The sequence below is a fragment of the Dysidea avara genome, chromosome 8 (genome assembly GCF_963678975.1).
Source record: "Dysidea avara chromosome 8, odDysAvar1.4, whole genome shotgun sequence".
In the NCBI taxonomy this organism is placed as follows: Eukaryota; Metazoa; Porifera; class Demospongiae; order Dictyoceratida; family Dysideidae; genus Dysidea; species Dysidea avara.
This window is the reverse complement of record NC_089279.1, coordinates 23,400,398-23,416,651: the sequence shown is the minus strand read 5'-3', so window position 1 is coordinate 23,416,651 and position 16,254 is coordinate 23,400,398. Positions and strand designations below refer to the sequence as shown.

At 37.2% G+C, this 16,254-nt stretch overlaps 2 protein-coding genes across 3 annotated transcripts in view; both read right to left on the bottom strand.

Annotated features, from left to right (window-relative positions):
• Positions 1-15,189, bottom strand: part of LOC136265140 (uncharacterized) — a 142,017-nt gene extending 126,828 nt beyond the window's left edge. The window contains exon 1 of the mRNA XM_066059940.1: positions 14,920-15,189. Within this exon, the coding sequence (XP_065916012.1) occupies positions 14,920-14,985 (66 nt within the window). The 5' untranslated portion in view covers positions 14,986-15,189. The remainder of the gene's footprint in view (positions 1-14,919) is intronic.
• Positions 1,121-4,715, bottom strand: LOC136265139 (uncharacterized). Of its 2 annotated transcripts, none has more exons than XM_066059938.1 (4): positions 4,448-4,715; positions 1,767-1,887; positions 1,577-1,715; positions 1,121-1,525 (listed from the first exon to the last, which is right to left on the bottom strand). In XM_066059938.1, the coding sequence occupies exons 1-4, from the start codon at positions 4,496-4,498 to the stop codon at positions 1,270-1,272; spliced, it is 567 nt and encodes a 188-aa protein (XP_065916010.1). In that variant the 5' UTR covers positions 4,499-4,715; the 3' UTR covers positions 1,121-1,269. The 2 variants fall into 2 exon arrangements, with proteins under 2 accessions (XP_065916010.1, XP_065916011.1); XM_066059939.1 differs by lacking the exon at positions 4,448-4,715 and adding an exon at positions 1,936-2,398.
• Positions 15,190-16,254: the final 1,065 nt, after the last annotated feature.

Below are 16,254 nucleotides of genomic sequence, written 5' to 3'. Positions count from 1 at the left end.
TAATAAACAAAAACAAATAAGGATATTTACGGGCGCCCCTGCACATATGTATTCACCAGATATTTATTCAGTACACAAGTTACCCGATATTGTGCTGTTACAATCACTCAACAATTTAACAGTAGACATGGTAACTTCTAACCATTTACTTTTAATTAAAGATTTAAAACGAAATCGTCTACCATGGCCATCAAATAGCTACTATCAGAATTTGATCGCGGGCTAAATATCACTAACTATTATGAGATCCTTGGGATTAGTGTGCTGGGTCATTACCATCAATTTTCCGTTACGAACACTTGCCCGTTTTGTTTATAAGGATTTGTCCATAATAAAGTCCTCTGAGACAAATGCTAGATGGTGCCTCAAAGATATGCATTTTTATTTATTTATTATGATTGCAGGATTTTTGTGGCAATAGATTGCAGGGAGTGGCTGCGCCCTACTTAGTACTTATGTAAGTAGTATTAATTTCAGATGCATGTATATGTAGTCATAGCCTTATACTTTTTTTTTGTATTTTCCACCCTTGCCATGCCCACACTGGTCTCATTTCTGAACCAGTCTTTGTGGTTGCAGTGACCGAGGTTTTCAGGATGTATATGTATTATCTCATTATTCATTAATGATCAATGTCACTGTTAACCTGAGAGCGTAGACAGTGTATTTACAGCAGTCCTTTTTTATGCCTTGTAAGCACAACTCTTCAATAGACATTAAAGTTTAGTTATTAAAAAAAGCATGCAGTCTTTTAAAATATTCTAGCTCATTTGAAAATATAGTTAAATATGAGAGTACCTGTTATATATTCTGTAAGCACAGTGAGTCATGTAGAATGAAACATGTGTATACTGATCTTTGTATTGCTTCATACTCAAGTACATAGTTTTAGCCATATAACACATAATGAAGACTGGAGCAGACTGGAGACAATAGAGCTACACAATATTTAATCCAGAAGATTTCCATTGATGTACAATGCGGTAATGCTGCTTGAGTGATGGCAACCATTCCATCGTTGCAGGATTGGGCAGAGTTTACTTCTCTGCCCACAGATTGGTAGATGGCATGGATTGCAAATGATGACCTACCAATTAATGTAGTGTTTAACCGCCTGGTTATTAATGATTCTTTTAAAATAAAAATACATAACTATCTGAAATAAGGATTAAACGTGTACTACAATGGACTCGGGAACAGTACAGTTTCTTATTTCAGACCTATTACTATAAAAATTACCAATAAATTGTCTTTACATTGCCTGTTAGTCTAAAGTACAGTTTCAACATTCTCATAATAGCCCTTGTACTCATAAATTTTGAGTGCAAACTTGCACTTCAGGTCTCCACATTTGACTATGGTTATAGCTTTCTTTTTATCAGAGTTACGTTCATCAACTGAAATTGTAGACTCTTCATCAGAATCTTCTTCATCATCGTAATTGTGATTATCATCTACAATCTCAGACTGGTGATGACCTAGCCAAGCATTAAGCTTGCTTAATGAATTGCTAGATTTCCAGTATCTAATGGAGAACAACAGTTTGTACAAATTATACACAATATGACTATCTCACTCTATTGATTCTGGTGTCCAATTTGCAAAACTATTGGAAATGTCCTTTCCTTCCACCTCAAGTGGTTGAAATATAATCATTATTGAACCCTTCACAAAATACTTGTTTGATCGAGAGTGTATTTCAATTATCTGATTAACTAGAAGCAAATTTGGTAAATGTCACTTTCTGTGAGTGAGTCACTACTAACCTGTGCTAACTTTACAATCACTATCTATCGGTCCAACAACTACCAAACTGAGCTTAAAATCTGGATTTTCGGCATCATTTGGTCCATTATATCCAGCATAAGTTTGAATCTTACTACTAAACTAGATAGAAAAGATAAATTATGTTACACTAGAACAATCATGACATACCATACTGTGTCATGCAGCCCAGTACGGACACTTGACAGACAAGTGTGTATTTTGCAGGAAGCAAGAGAATGATGTTTTCAAGCAACCATACGTAGTTCAATAATGACCAGAAATTAACCATTTTTGCTGTGAAAACTCCCTCAAGATATGTGCCTTCAAATTTCACCATGGTTTCTTCATCTTTTCGCTCCACTTAGAAAAATTGCCATAACTCGCGTCAATTTACTTCAAATTTGGATGGCAGTAAAAGCATACAATGCTGCACATTTACAGTCAAAGTTTCGTACACATCGGATAAATAACAAGGGGTTTGTACAATTTTTTAATGATGCAACAGCATTTTTTTGTCACTACTACAGGGTAAATAAATAACTTTAAAATCAGCCTATATATGGAGTAACCATTGTAGTGCAAACTATTTGTGGTTTGAAAGAAATCGAGCTAACAATCATGGAGTTATAACAAAAAATGCCAAGCATTTGTAGAAACACTGGATTGAGTTTTGTTGCCATGCAAAAAGGAAGTGGTTACTGAAGCGAAAATTTTATTTCAAATTGCTAACACAAACTACTCTTAGACTAGTATCAAGCACACTAGTTGTATTATAAAGGTAAGTTTTTGGTGAGTTTAAAGCAAGCTAGGGATTGAGCGAGTAAAGCAAGCATCCTGGCAAAGCAGTTTACTGTTGGTTCAATAGCTGGTACATTATTGAACCAACTTTCAATTCAATATCCACTGCCTAATAAAAATGTATTACTTGCCACGCATACCAGGCAATTTAGTTGAGCCAAAAATTAGTAGAGTGGCATAGTGCAAAAGATGCATTATCATAGAAAAGCATGAAAATTTCCTTATTGGTTGAACACCTAACAACATTCATTTTTGATATAGTGCCATCACAGATTTGACCTTTGGTGACATTTACAGCTTTGTATATACAGTACTGGAAATTCAATATTTTTGCCTTTGTCTCCCTGAGGCATCATTTTAGACTGTTCTATTTGAGTGTTTCAATATTGATGCCCGGGTGACCCAGGTTCTGGCTATGCTTCTGCAAACAAGTCACCCTGTAGAGAGTTCAGTAATAAACCATTCATCTGGTAGAGGGTTTCAGCTACAAACAAGTCACCTGTAGAGTTCATCTACAAAAACCGAGTAGAATGTACAGCTACAAGAAAGTCATCCTGTAGAGAGTCAGCTACAAACAGGTCACCCTCAGCTACAAACAAATAACTTTGTGAGAGCTCAGCCACAAACAAGTTACCTAGTAGACAGTTCAGCTATAACAAGTCACCCTGTAGAGGTTTCAGCAACAAACACATCACCCTGTGAAGAGAGTTCAGCCACAAACAAGTCACCTGTAGAGCTCAGCTACAAAAGTTACCCTGCAGAGAGTTTAGCCACAGAACAATCACCCCATTGAGAGTTCAGTAATAGTCACTCTGTAGAGAGTTCAGCCACAAACAATTGACCCAGTAGAGAGTTCAGATACAAACAAGTAACCCAGTAGAGAGTTCAAATCACTGTGTAGAGAATTCAGCTAAACCCTGTAGAGTGCTCAAACATGACATTCTGTAGAGAGTTTAGCTACACCTATAGATGGAGAGTTCAACTACAAACAAGTCACCCTATAGGGAGTTCAGCTACCAACTGTAGGGAATTCAGCTACATTGGAAGTCAGTCTATCGAGAGTTCAGCTATAAACAAGAAATTTTTGTTAAAAGCCAGCCAACCTGCAGGAGAGAAATAATTTTCATACAGAAAATAATATTGCATCATTAGGCCACATAAACTTAATTATTAGTTTCTCATCCTCCTGTACTCAAAATAGCAGTGCGAGAGAGTGGATTTTTATTATATTTTTTACTCACTAGATAACTGAATTAGCTAGCTCAGAATGCAGTTTTCTTATACTGCTCTAGCAAGGTGCTAACTAGTAACTTTAGAAGGAGCTGGATAGCTGCACTCAGTCACCAGTGGTATAAAAAATCCTTGATGAGGTAAGAAAAATGGCCATGCGGGTGGGAATGAGAAACTAATAATTAAGTTTATGTGGCCTTATAAGCAAAAATGGTAATATAATCAGCTTTTGATCTCCTACAGCAAAGAAAAAGGCAACAAAAATTCACCGGAATTAGTTATTAAAATTTTTGCCATTAACTGACCATCACAACCATTTCTTGGCCACCATGTGAAATTCACATATTTTTTCATCCTGGATTGTTAGGGGACACACCCCTTTTCACAGCTTGGCTCTTTGCTATAGACACAAATGACTCCTACGTAATTTTATGCATCAAATTTGCAGTTGACACTTCAATACAAGGAATTAACGTACTTAATGGTGAAATTGCAAAGCATATGATACAAGAGTAAAGTTACCAATAATACATTAACAAAAATACATGTACGTGGGTTACTACTAATTCCCTACAATTCAAGTCTTTTCATAAAAGGACCACAAAACTCAACGTTAAAGCTACGAATTTCAAAGCTGAAAATAATTCCTTACTATACCCTTGTGCTTCTTCGGCAGACCAAACAAATTAGTAGGTATCCTCATTATTATTAGACAAGCATGATGCTCCTCACTTGTGAATACAGTATTTTGATTCCTGTAGTAAGGATCCAGGATGATGGAGAAAGTTTATATGAAGTAAACATGAAGTGTGCTTTCATGAGGTATGTACTTATAATATTATACTCTATAACAACTCATATGGCAATATACGTATATACACTTCCAAATGAGCAACATAACTGTTTATTTAAAATGCATTTACCAGTTTATCTCAAGTTTACTATGTACTCAAAATCTTCCAATTATTCTTTCTGGCAATTTTTTTTGTTGCTTATGAAAATTGTGCCAAATATTTGTTAGGGTTATTCATAAAGTAAGCGACTGCTATGGACTAAAATTTGACTGCTTTATTAGAGTAAATGGTTGTGCAATTAGAGTACCTTTTTCTACTGTTTAATGCTTTTACAGTTTCAGTGGTGTATTCAAGAATTAAAATCCTAAAACTTATCCAATACATTTCCTAATTACTTCCACTAACTATTATTCCCAAATTTATTCTAGCATTGTAAACAGCATGCAGGAATGCATATAATCCAAGTATATTTGTCCTATAAAATTTATAATTTATGACAAGCGAGTCGTATTCATTGTTGTTTTAAAGTTGCATTCTTTCATATGATTTAACTTTATATAGCAACAGACTTCAAAACATATTTTTGATACTGGGCAGACAGCATGTAGCTACTGCTGATGTTGTCCATGGGACTACAGGTAGATCTGTCCCAATCAATTACAGAAACAGTCTAACTACAAATACAAATAATTACTAAAGTAGGTATACATTAACTGTTTATTTGATGAAATGAATTGATTGACGTTGATTCCATAATATGTGGGATAGGCCATTTCATTCTCTGATAGTTCAAGGAAAAACACTGTTCATGTACTGTATATAGGCATCTGTTCTAATGTTGGCAAAATAGTAAGCTTGCTGGTGGTGAATCCTTGTTGCTGTGTGAATACTAGTAAAATAGCTATAGTTAGGAGTTTTCAGAGCTGTAAGATTGTTGATAGATTTGTGAAGGCACATTTCTTTACAAAGGTATTGCAAGGTAGGCCAGCTGAGATTTAGTAAACACTACAGCTGTAATCATAATAATTAATATATCCAGTATTTTTTAAAGTTAGTAAGGAAATGGCTCTTTGCTGCGTGTAATCAAGCAAAATAAGGGTACAGTAGGGAGAAAAATTATCAAGAGTTTACTGAAACTCGTTTTGCAGTGCTTCAAACTTAAAACCTCCAAATCAGAAATATTAGGTGGAATTAGATACGTAAAAGCTGATCAAGCAGCTGCTTCTCACTTTGACAACAATTCAGGTACAAAAATTGAGATACTCTTATAAAGCAGTCAAGCAATAGCAACATCTCTGAAAGAATTACCTGGTTGCAGTATGATAGCTCTCAGACCAACTCTGTACAGGATCCTGCATAAGATACTGAATAGCATCATGATTTCACAGTATTGGTTGCTCCAACCCTAAGTACAAACTGTCAAAACGTATGGGAAGTTGCCATAGGAAGTGTACATTTAGATACACATAATATTCTTGTTTTATGCATGGTCATAGATTATAATAGTAGTTTTGAATTCTGTTGCAAAAGACACACCAGTCTGTCAACTAATGCAATAGGCTAGCTATTGTAACAGCATAACTTTTGGCATAACAAAAAGGCGAACACGTTGAGCATAATGCTGGCATGATAAGCAGAAAACCAGCATAAATGGGCAGTATCTTATTAGAAGGTTCTCAACAAAGAATGAAGAAGTTGCAATTAAATTATCTATTCAATTCATAGAACATACATACCAGTCACTGTAGTGAAATGGTAAATTTTGTTGTGGTGATTTTCAAAGTTTTGATTCCAGAGCTGGGTTATAAAATAATAGAGCATTTAGTTTGAATAGTATAGATATTGTCACTGAGGTACAATTATTCTAATGTAACAGTTGTAGCTTTGGTATGTGTTTAACTTAAGACATAATTGGAAATAGAAAAACGTAATAAAAGTGAATATGATAGACTGATTTTGCAGGCAATGCCAAAAATCCAAAGAGGCACAAGTGGTATCCATTTGCATACATGCGTGCATGTGTATATATGTATATTATGTACTGACATGACTTTTGTGTGTGTTGCTGGTAGAGAACCATCATAGAACATCCTACCACTACAAATAAATTCTCTGTTTCCTGTCCTCATATTGCATACTGGTGGGGGTACATTATCATCATTCCGTTATAAAATGGGCAGCTATTTATGGTAATCTTTGTCTGAACACAGGCATAGCAAACTGCATAAAAGTATGTGCTCATGTTTGTACCTTCATCCATTAAGCAGCAGGCACACAACACAAATGTGGCTTTGACAGCAAACAGATACATGAGCTAACACTTTAGAAAATTAATGAAACATTTCACTGCTAACAGTCAACAGACGTGGGCGGCGGATGGGAAACAGAGAGCTTATTTGCAGTGGCCTGTAAGCATTTTGTGTCACCTTCTGGATGGTTACAAATTAACTACATACACAGCTTAATACAAGTAGAAGTAGGGATCAAAGGACAAAAAAGCAGGAACAGCTAAAAAGTTGTGAAACAAGGGAGGTTGCCTATACCTGCAGATATACTAGTGGACATCTAATCCCTACTCCTCAGTCTATAACCATAGAGTTACATGTCCACTAGTATATCTGCAGGTATAGGCAACCTCCCTTGTTTCACAACTTTTTAGCTGTTGCCTTGTTTCCCTGCGTTTTTGTTCTTTGATCCTAATCCAGCTTACAAATTCCTAATTTTTCCTTCTACTTGTTTGTTTGCTTTTTTAAGTCAGGCATTCCATAAAATAGTTTTGCATCTTATGCACACCCCAATAATCAACTACGCACTGAAAAGTGAGGTGGCCATTACGCTTCGTTTGTAGCTATGCTCCACTTGTTACAAATGAAGAACAGTACAAGAAACTTCTCTACAATGAATCCAGTCTCTACAGAAAATGCAGACAAAAAGCATGACACAGCCAGTGGGAAGCCGTATCACGCTTTTGCAAATCGACACCTTGCATTGCCAGTGAAAAGAACTGGAACACAATGCTACATGCACTGCACGTACTGCAGTGGCAAAAAGGCATGTCTCGCAATGAAGCGATGTCAAACAGTGAAAAAATCAAGCCAGTAGCCTTATTCATTGTTGAGTTGTGCTTGGCTGAAGGCAGCAGTTAGTTAGTCAGTAGAAAATTCAGGAATTTTTAAAACTTTCATAGAAACTTGTTGGAAGGATTTGGGGTCAGTCAGAAGACATTTTTTGACTTGGCTATGTGTAATCAATGCTGCCAAGCTGTTATGAAGGAAATTTGAGGCTGGTTTTAGGGTGATATTTTTGGACAAGAAAACCCAAAACTGCATGATCCCTACTATACAATACTACCGTACTGTGTGATAGATGCTTACATGTAAATATTAAACCTGATGTTGCCATCTAGCTATGGCAAACATAGAAGAATGGTAGCCACATCCAATATCCATTACTCCCATTGTAGTGACTTTGAGTCCTGCTTTCTTCTGCTCTTGATAGATTTCTTTGCAAATCTTAAGCATGGCTCTTCCAAATGGCTATATGCAGTAGATACAGTATATATATACAATGAGTACACAATAAGTGCAGGAAAACTGATCATGCAACAGTGAAACTTATCGCTAATCTTACCTGTGGAACAAAACTATGCATGGCTATGATAAAGAGGTGGCCTTGTTAATGAGACCATAACCTTAGCAAACATTGAGACATACTTTACTATTAGTTAGGTACATAGCTTCAAACTTTAAATGAATGTAAACACGACTAACAAAAACTCCCACATGTGTAGTACTACCTTAACTTTAATTTTTGATAGGGTCCATCTCATTTTCTACAAAGCTGTAAAAGCTAAGTAACTGAAATAGTGTTTAAAATTGCTAAGCCATAATACATATAAGTGATAATTTTGCTCTCTTGAGAAGTGAGAAATGCATTGTACATCAAACCAAGACTGGATAAGCAGTAACATCACTCCCAAAATCTTTATTTCAATGCAAACAGTTAATTTTGGTTTCATAATGAGCAACTAAATTACTAGAAATTTCTTTATACGCTTTGCAGAGCATAAAAACTGTATATATTTATGCATGCAGCAGTTAGTCTGTGATCAGGGTGACTGGATTGTAGCTGAACTCTTTAGCTGAACATTTACTTCTTAGCTGAATGCTCTATTAGGGTGACTGCACTATTCAATCTTGCACTTGCTACATGTAGTTGGCTTTCACATTGTACCTCAATAGCTTTAAACCCAACTCTTTTAAACCAGTCTATCTATCTACATGTACTTCACATATTATCAAGAGTTTATAATGTGTATAAACTCTTGATATTATACGTACACTGATTTTCAGCCTGTGTGGCAAGTAATCGTTCTAGTTAGCAAATCTTGATCATGTGATTGCATTCTTTCAAACCACAAAAGCTTTGATGTTCAAAAGTTAACCTATCCACGTTTTGATTTTCATATTCTTCCCTTGAGCGATTTATCCTGTAAGCATGACAACGTATTGGTGTTACTTTTCATGAATAATTCTGCAACTATTCATTGGCTCAAATCAAACTTTGCACCAAGATGTAAATTTAAAACTCCACTCAGCATGCTAAATTTCAAGGCAATTGGATAACATGTTAGTATTTCATGGCAGCTTTGGTAAGTGAACAAATGATGAAGGGGAAAATAAAGAAGTTCAAGCCAAGTTTTGACTGAAATGCCTGGTGAATTATGCTTAAGGACAACAAAAGGCAGAGGGAATAGCAAAAATTGTCTGGCTTCTTAAAGAGAAATTGGGTTATTATTCTTCCTGTCAATAATACATTGGTGTGATGTGCCGGCTCCTTGGGCTGCACAACACACTATCATGTGTCTGATAGTACGTAACATAGCTATGTAGCTAGTAAAATATTGCACGCACGTACGCGTTACAAAAAATACATATGCACTATCAAACAGTCTCCTGAACTGACTTAGTGTGTGTGCTGTGAACACATCATATGCAGTTCATTCCAATACCATAGAGTCTGGTTGTTAAGCGCATGTACATATTAAGCGCATATTACCTGTTAAGTGCATACCCATTTCCCATACTTAGGTGATAAGTGTATGTGGACTAGTGTTGTTTTAGTAAGGACTTTTAGTTTTAGTTATAGTCATAGCAAGAGTTCATAATATATATTATGAACTCTTGGTCATAGTCAATTTCGTCAATAATTTTAGTTTTAGTTTTAGTTATAGTAACATCTCCAGCTTTGCTGCATGGGAAAAGAAGAAATCTATTCTAGCACTGAAGTAAGCCTCAGTGACGGATCTAGGAATTTTCAGAGGGGGTTTCAGGTTCAGGAAGTTTTCAATAACTGTGATACCACTTAGCTATAGTCCAGCTGGGGTTGTTAACTCAATCTTATAGCTCAGTGGCCTAGATCTATAGTGAATCAGAAAAATCACTCCAAAACATTGTTTCATGGTTGATCCAGGCCTTCACAGAAAGTTTCGAAGCAAAACAGCACAAAACGATAATTATTTTTAGAGGTGCTTAACACGCTTCAACGCCATAATACTTTAGCGATTTTAAAGGTAAAAGTATGAAATTTGGCCAGTTGAAAGCTCCCAATGTGATACGCTATGTATAACTGTATCACTCACACGAATCGTAAATTAATTAGGGGCGCGCGCACTTTTCAGAGGGGGTTTCAGCTGAAACCATTGCAACCCCCCCTGTATCCGCCACTGAGCCTTCCATAAATAATGTGGGACAAGTAAGAGAACTCCATGGGTAACCAGAGCTAGTGAAAAATTTTCTTTAAATGGTAAAAACTCGTTGCAGAAATTATTGACATGATCTGTTTGCCCACGCGTATAATTGAAGGGGGTAAAACACGACACAGCGTTTGGTTATGGCCTCAAAAAGTTGACAACGATGTTGGAGACGCTTAATCCCAAAATGGCGGTAGCGAGGTAAAAAAAAAGATGTTGTCCCAGAAGAAAAGTTTTTGTTCCACTGTTTTTTCCGCTCCGGCTGCGGCAGTTCCGATTTCGAGTCTGATTAGTCTCACTGTTCATTGCTTCGGACACTTGTGCAACAATATTTGACAGTGGACCTGGTACAGGGGCGGTGGAGCAGGCCAAAGAGTGAGGGGGCCAGGCCAGCTGTAAGTTGAAGACATAAAAATAAAAAATAAATTAAAAAGTCACAGCCTGCTGACAATAGCTGCTTTCCACCAATTATATCTCCTTATTTATAACTACACATACGTAGCTAAGTAACTTGCTACACTGCTTCTCTGAATACTGTGACTGCTCTATTAGAGTATCCAGATCCTGACTGTTCTATTAGAGTATCTCGTCTCCACCGCCTATGACCTGGGGTAATCCTTGTGGACTAAGTGCTGCCATGACTGATCAAATGTATCACCAAACAACAGCTCCGCCCTTAAATGGACCTTATCCGCAATGACGTCATAATTGACAAAATGGCCGTGTATAGCGGGGTGTAGTTTTATTTATTTATTGTTACTGGGCAGACGGCAATTGCCGATGAGCCCAGGGGGCGATCAACACCCCAAAGAAATCACTCATACACATAAGATATACAGCAAACAATTAGATAGACAATAAGTAATTAGTAAATGTATCTATGTTTTCTGATTCTATGACAGATACTGGCAAGCTGTTCCAATCTTTGATTGTTCTTGGAAAAAAAGCATGTTGATAATAACTGGACCGTGTACTGGGTTGGATAAAGTGGTGAGTGTGGTGGTGTCTGGTGGATCGTTGAGTTGGCAAGAAGTATGGTGGAATGGATAATCCTGATAAGTTGTTGATTCCTTTATAAAATGTTTGTAGTCGACCAATTCTTCGTCTAGATTCAAGTGACGACCAATCCAAAATCTCTAGCATATCAGTTACACTGCTAAGTCTATTATAGTCAGACAGTACCCACTGAGCAGCTCTACGTTGGACCTTTTCTAGGGACAAGATGTCATTTTGTTGGTATGGGTCCCATACTGATGCTGCATACTCTAAAACAGGACGAACTATAGTAAGGTAGGCAGTGGCTTTAACTGAGGGAGAACAGTTACTCAAGTTGCGTCTTAAAAAGTTGAATAATTGTGATGCTTTTGCAGCAGTTCTAGTAATATGATTAGACTATGATAGGGATTCGTGTAACAGGACACCCAAATACAAATGCTCATCTCTTACTTCTAGAATATGATTATGTAGTTGGTAGTCATATTGAAATGGATCAAGTGATCGAGAGCATCGAATTAGTACACACTTAGATATGTTGAACTTCATTTGCCAAAGTGTTGCCCACTGCGATAATAGATCAAGATCACGCTGAAGGATAATAGAATCATTTTCACACTTGATAACTCTGTATAAGATGCAGTCATCAGCAAACAGACGAATTGAAGATGACACTCTATTTGCAATATCGTTAATGTATAATAAAAACAATAAGGGACCCAAGACAGTCCCTTGAGGCACACCTGATAGTACGGAAACCGGTGAGGAACTAGTACCATCTACAACGACAGATTGTGTGCGTTGGATAAGCCAGGATTTGATCCAAGTCATAATAAGATTATCAATTTTACAATTTTTGAGTTTATTAAGGAGACGTATCTGAGGGACAGTGTCAAAAGCTTTACTAAAATCCAATAGTATCACATCTGTCTGAAATCCATTGTCCATTGCATGAGATATGTCTTCTACCAGCGAGATTAATTGTGTTTGGCAGGAAAATCCTGACCTAAATCCATGTTGATTATCAATTAAAATGTTATTATGTTGAACATGATCCATTATAGAGTGAAATATTATATGTTCCATTATCTTACAACAAGATGATGTTAAGGAAATGGGATGATAATTAGATGGCGTATTACGGTTACCTTCTTAAAGACAGGACAGACATTTGCAGTAAGCCAGTCAGAAGGGAGAACCCCTGAGTTTAGTGACTGTTTAAAAATAATTTCTAATATGGGAGCTATTTCTGCAGCACAGTTCTTTAACACAAAGGGGGCAATCTTATCGGGACCTTGAGCCTTGTTTGGGTCGAGGTTATGTAACAAAGTTTGTATACCACTGGTTGAAAAATAAATTGCTGGCATAGGAGTAACAAAACTGTTATCATCCAATTTAGATATATTTGATGTGTCATCTACGGTAAATGCAGACTGGAATTGATCACTTAAAGCAGCAGCTTTTCCCTGTGGATCAGATACTATGGAACCATTCACAAGTAAAGGAGAAATTCCTGATGAATCTTCGCGTTTGGCTTTGATGTACTTCCAAAACTGTCTGCGATTGCCAGAAAAAGAATCATCAAACATTCTTCTACAGTAGGAAGAGTGTGCTAACTCCAGTTTACCATTCACTTCATTTCTTGCTGAACGATATGCAGCCCAGTCTTCATGTTTATTAGTTTTTTTGCACGATTATAAAGGCGTTTCCTTTGTTTCATCCAACGTTTAATGTCATGGTTTATCCAGGGCAAGCTTTTCCGGTTTCTGATGGCTTTTTGTGGTACATACTTGGTAATACTTTCTAGTAAACCTGTCTTGAATAATTGCCAATTCTCCTCCACAGTCCTAGAATAAGGGTCAGCCGAGATATAAGCATAGTACAAATCTATCATATCTTTCCTGATTGCATCAATATTTCCCCTATGATACAAGAATACAGTATGTTCTGTCACATTCTGAGGTACATAAGTCTCAACATTAACACTGAATAATACCGCCTCGTGATCTGACATTCCTGGAACAACAGATGTTTCAGAGACAATTGGAAGGGAGGTAAAAACCAGATCTAGGATATTCTCATTCCTGGTTGGATCTGTAACAAATTGTTCTAGACTACTGTCATAAATAATATCCAAAAACAGAGAATTTAATTCATAGCCGTAAGCTGGATTTTGTCCCAGTTGGCCATTACCATCTAACCAAACTATTCCTGGGAGATTAAAATCTCCAGCTAAGATTATGTTAGGAAACTGGGTAGAGTTATTTATCACTTGTTAAGGGATTCTTGAAGTTGTATTAATGAGTGTTGCATACTGTTAGGAGGACGATAATATGAACAAATAAAAATAGGATCATCCTTAGCTAAAGTTATCTTAACCCATACAAGTTCAGCATCCGTGTCCAGTGATGGGACTTCAGATGCACTGAATTTATCATTGACACATGTAAAAACACCACCACCACCTTCACAACGATCTTTATGAAAAACATGATAACCCTTGGGGAATACTTCACTAGAATTATATGATTGGTCTATCTGTGATTCACACCCAATGATAATATCAGGTTGATGTTCTTGGACCAATGCATGAAATCTAGCTCTTCGATCAATGCTACGGATACTACGACAATTTAGACTTAGAATTTTTAATGTACTGCTATGGTTATAAGTTACTGATTGGTTATTGCTATGGTTATAAGTTACTGATTGGTTTGTGTTAGGAGGACTGATTTGGTTGAGACTTGCTCAAGGTAGGGTTGCTACGTTGAGATGATACAATGATTCTGCCCCTGTTGATAATCAAATTAGACTCCCCATTTTGTCTTCTTCTTTTCAGTTCATCACGTAACCTTTTGCCTTCTTCGCGTTCTTGTCGAGTTAGGTCAGGTGTAATAAAAACCGTCTTCCAAGAGTCACTCTGGCGTAGACGAGGTGACCTGGCTAGAATTTGCCTTTTAATATCTTCATTTTCCAGCACCACTAGTAGTAAACGTGGCCACCCACGTTGTTGGCCAAGGCGCTTAATGGTAACAATTTTGGCATCAAGGTCCAGCACATCTATACAAATAGAAAGAAAAGTTTCTTCATCTTTAGAATCTTCAGGTAGCTTGTGCACAATCAAATTACATTTCCTGCGATTACGATCGTCGAGCTCATTCATTGCTTCTATGGCAGAGTGAGGAGTGGTTGGAGACTGTATAACTTCAGATGATAGTGAGCTCAGTTTGGATTGAATATTCTGGTGCATATCATTCATTTTGCTTGCTAAGGATGAAACATCATTTTGCAGTTGGTCATGTTTTTTCTTGATTGAGTCACAAAGAGTTTGGACTTGTTGCATCGATGTGCTGGCTTTCTCTTTATCTTGAGTGGTCTTATCACAGGAATCAGTGATTAAGTTGATTTTGGCTAAAAGATTAGTTTCTAGTGATTGAATTTTAGACTCAATGGAGCTGTGCAATTCTTTTGAGTCATCGTACAATCTGAAGGCAGAGGGTACGTTTTGCATACAAGTGGAGCATAGGAACACAATATTACCTGTAAGCTCACCTAATACAGTACATTGCTCGACACTTATCTTACAGCAGGTCCTATGTTGAACCATCTCACACCACGTACACTCCATAGCATCATCGCTGGTGCTTTCATCACAAATCGTACATTTACTGTAGTCTACTTTGGATGGCGACGTCGACTGACTTCTAGGACGCTTTGGTCGAAACATTCCACCACCTCAATCCAAATAATGCTCCCCTGGCGAGCGATAAAGTACACGAGAACAAACAAAACTATAACGAACGAACAACTAGCCTTAACTGGTACCGTTTCAGACCACGGTACCAAGGTAGTATGGGAACTTCGTCTGTAATCACTAAAATGAACTTTGTTTGCGGATTTCACGACATGTAACTATTGGATAATAAAGGTAAGAGGCTAGTTAGCGTCAGATATGGCAATGCGAAATAGTCCCCCAGATGAAACCAGACTTAAGTTTTGGTATCGACGCAAAACCATGCACATTTGTCTTGAAATTAAGTATGTATCAGGGGCGGATCTAGGAGGGGAGAGGGAAGAGGGGCCAGGCTTTGGGGGCTGAAGCGCCCCCTTCATATTTAGGCTTTACTTGATCAATATGCTGAGTATTATAATGAAATTTTGTCTCAGCATAATTATATGATCACTAATAATACAAATACTCATAAAACCACCTTATAAACATCTTTCCAAGGTATTATCAGTGGATTTATGCTAAATTTTATGCAACAAGGACCCGGATCAGCATTGGAGGTGTACAAGATCGAGATACTCTAATAGAGCAGTCAGCTAACTACTCTAATAGAACATTCACTGGAAACATGTAGTTGGTTCTGTTATGGAATTTTTCCAAATCTGCCTGCACCTATACATACAATGAAGTGAATAGGTCTGTGTAAAGGGCTTCATTCGTCTACTTGTGTAATTAATATGTATGGCAATACTTAATTCAGGTACACAATTTCCATTGAAAATGCTCTCAGATTCAATCTTCAAATTTCAAAATTTTCTACTTTCAACATTATTATTCTAACATGCACCTATTCAGTGTTGTGCAATTGTGAGAGGATGCATCATGTACTTGGTTGTCTATACCTACCCAAACTTTACCATTAGCAAACTGCTTCAGAGAGCCATACCTATAATCTAAAGGCAGTATATAAAATATCTACAGGCAGAAATATGCATGTTATGCAGTATTTTAGCATCTATTTTTCAAAATTTTCCTGGGGGGGGGGGGGGGGGGGGGCATGCCCCCAGACCCCCCTAGTTTCAGCATGCTTTGCACACCTCTACCCAAGAGATTAGTACCTTGAGTTAGCCCCCCCTTTTATAAATCCTAGATCCGCCCCTGTGTATGCCTCACCTTGCCCCTTGCTGCAG